This window comes from Oryzias melastigma, unplaced genomic scaffold, assembly GCF_002922805.2.
Source record: "Oryzias melastigma strain HK-1 unplaced genomic scaffold, ASM292280v2 sc04391, whole genome shotgun sequence".
NCBI classification, from domain to species: Eukaryota; Metazoa; Chordata; class Actinopteri; order Beloniformes; family Adrianichthyidae; genus Oryzias; species Oryzias melastigma.
This window is the reverse complement of record NW_023420959.1, coordinates 1-1,295: the sequence shown is the minus strand read 5'-3', so window position 1 is coordinate 1,295 and position 1,295 is coordinate 1. Positions and strand designations below refer to the sequence as shown.

The following is a 1,295-nucleotide window of genomic DNA, read 5'->3' as shown; positions in this document are numbered from 1 at the left end:
CCAGATCCAGTCCTGATCCAGATTCCAGCTCAGAGGAAAACAAGGACGTTCATGGATCAGTTGGTCTAGGAGTTGATGATCAGAATGGAGCAGAGCAGGAAGACTTGAGTCTGCTGATTGTTGTTTCAAACGACATTCATCTGATTCACTATAAAGTTTGAATAAAGAATTAGTCAGAAATGAGGTTTGAATCTGGATTGTCTTCATCTATGTCGTCCTCTGTGAGATGAACACGGTAAAAACCGGGTTTTCATGGCGGTAGATCTATGCTGGAGGGGGAGGGGAACCTGAACTCACCGTCGGGACAGCTGGTCCTCCTTGTCCTGGCTCCGCGTGCTCTCCCCCCCCAGCGAGGTGGCGCCTGCAGGCAGCTGGTTGAGCTGGTCCATCACCTCCAGGCCGCCCTCCTCTGCTATTTGGTGGATGAGGTCGTCCACCTGCTCCTGAGGCGTGGTGAGCGTCATGGCGGAGCTCATGGAGTCCTCCATGACCTTTTCCAGGAGCAGAAACAGGGATTGAGAGGAAGCAGCACACCTGAGAGGTGGAGGTCACGTGAACAAGCACTCACGGAGGTGTGAACATCCAGGTTCTGAACTTGGGTTTCAAACTTGTCCATGACAGCAGAGACCTTCTGGAGGTCCATGCTGTTCAGAGCTTTGTCCAGGGCTTTGGTCACCTGGCTCATGTTTTTGGCCACCTGACGATGTGAAAATGTTTCAGTTTAGGATCACAAACAGGTTCTCCTCCTGCAGCAGCATGTGATGCAGCAACTCACCCCCTTCATGGTGACCGCCGTCTGGACCTTAGACGCCACTGCATCCACCCGGGACGCCATCCGCAGCCAGTTCAGACCCTCGTTCTTTTTCCGGATGGCGTTCTCGGCGTAGACTCTGGCACATTCCACGTTCTTCTGCTGCAGAGCCTGGAGAGAAACATGGAAATGTTGGATCATTTCAGAGTTTAAATGAAGTTCATTCAATTCTGTTTCCAACGATCATCTTGGTCAGACATGTTTTTATGAATGTTCTCCGATTGAAAATAGATAAATATAAAAATCACTCCCAGTCAACAACTAGCTTAAAAAAGGTCTGACCTCATTTTAACAGCCTGTGTGGCTCTATTCGACCTGTGAGCGTTTCCTCTGTACAAGCTGGTCTTTCCTGTTTGGTTTTTCACAGCTGGAGGCACAAAGTGTCACACGAGGAAGGCTAATAGCAAATACATCTGAAACACAGCGAGGAAGGAGGACGCAGCAACAGGAGAGCCGTCTTAAATGTCAGGAATGTGTTTTTGTT

The 1,295-nt window shown here is 49.6% G+C and overlaps 1 protein-coding gene across 1 annotated transcript; it reads right to left on the bottom strand.

Moving 5' to 3' along the window:
- Positions 1-278: 278 nt before the first annotated feature.
- LOC112140159 (charged multivesicular body protein 1a-like) lies at positions 279-967 on the bottom strand. Its single transcript, XM_024263047.1, has 3 exons — positions 776-967; positions 569-697; positions 279-491 (listed from the first exon to the last, which is right to left on the bottom strand). Exons 1-3 carry the CDS (start codon positions 950-952, stop codon positions 294-296), a joined length of 504 nt encoding a protein of 167 aa, XP_024118815.1. The 5' UTR covers positions 953-967; the 3' UTR covers positions 279-293.
- Between the last annotated feature and the right edge of the window lie 328 nt (positions 968-1,295).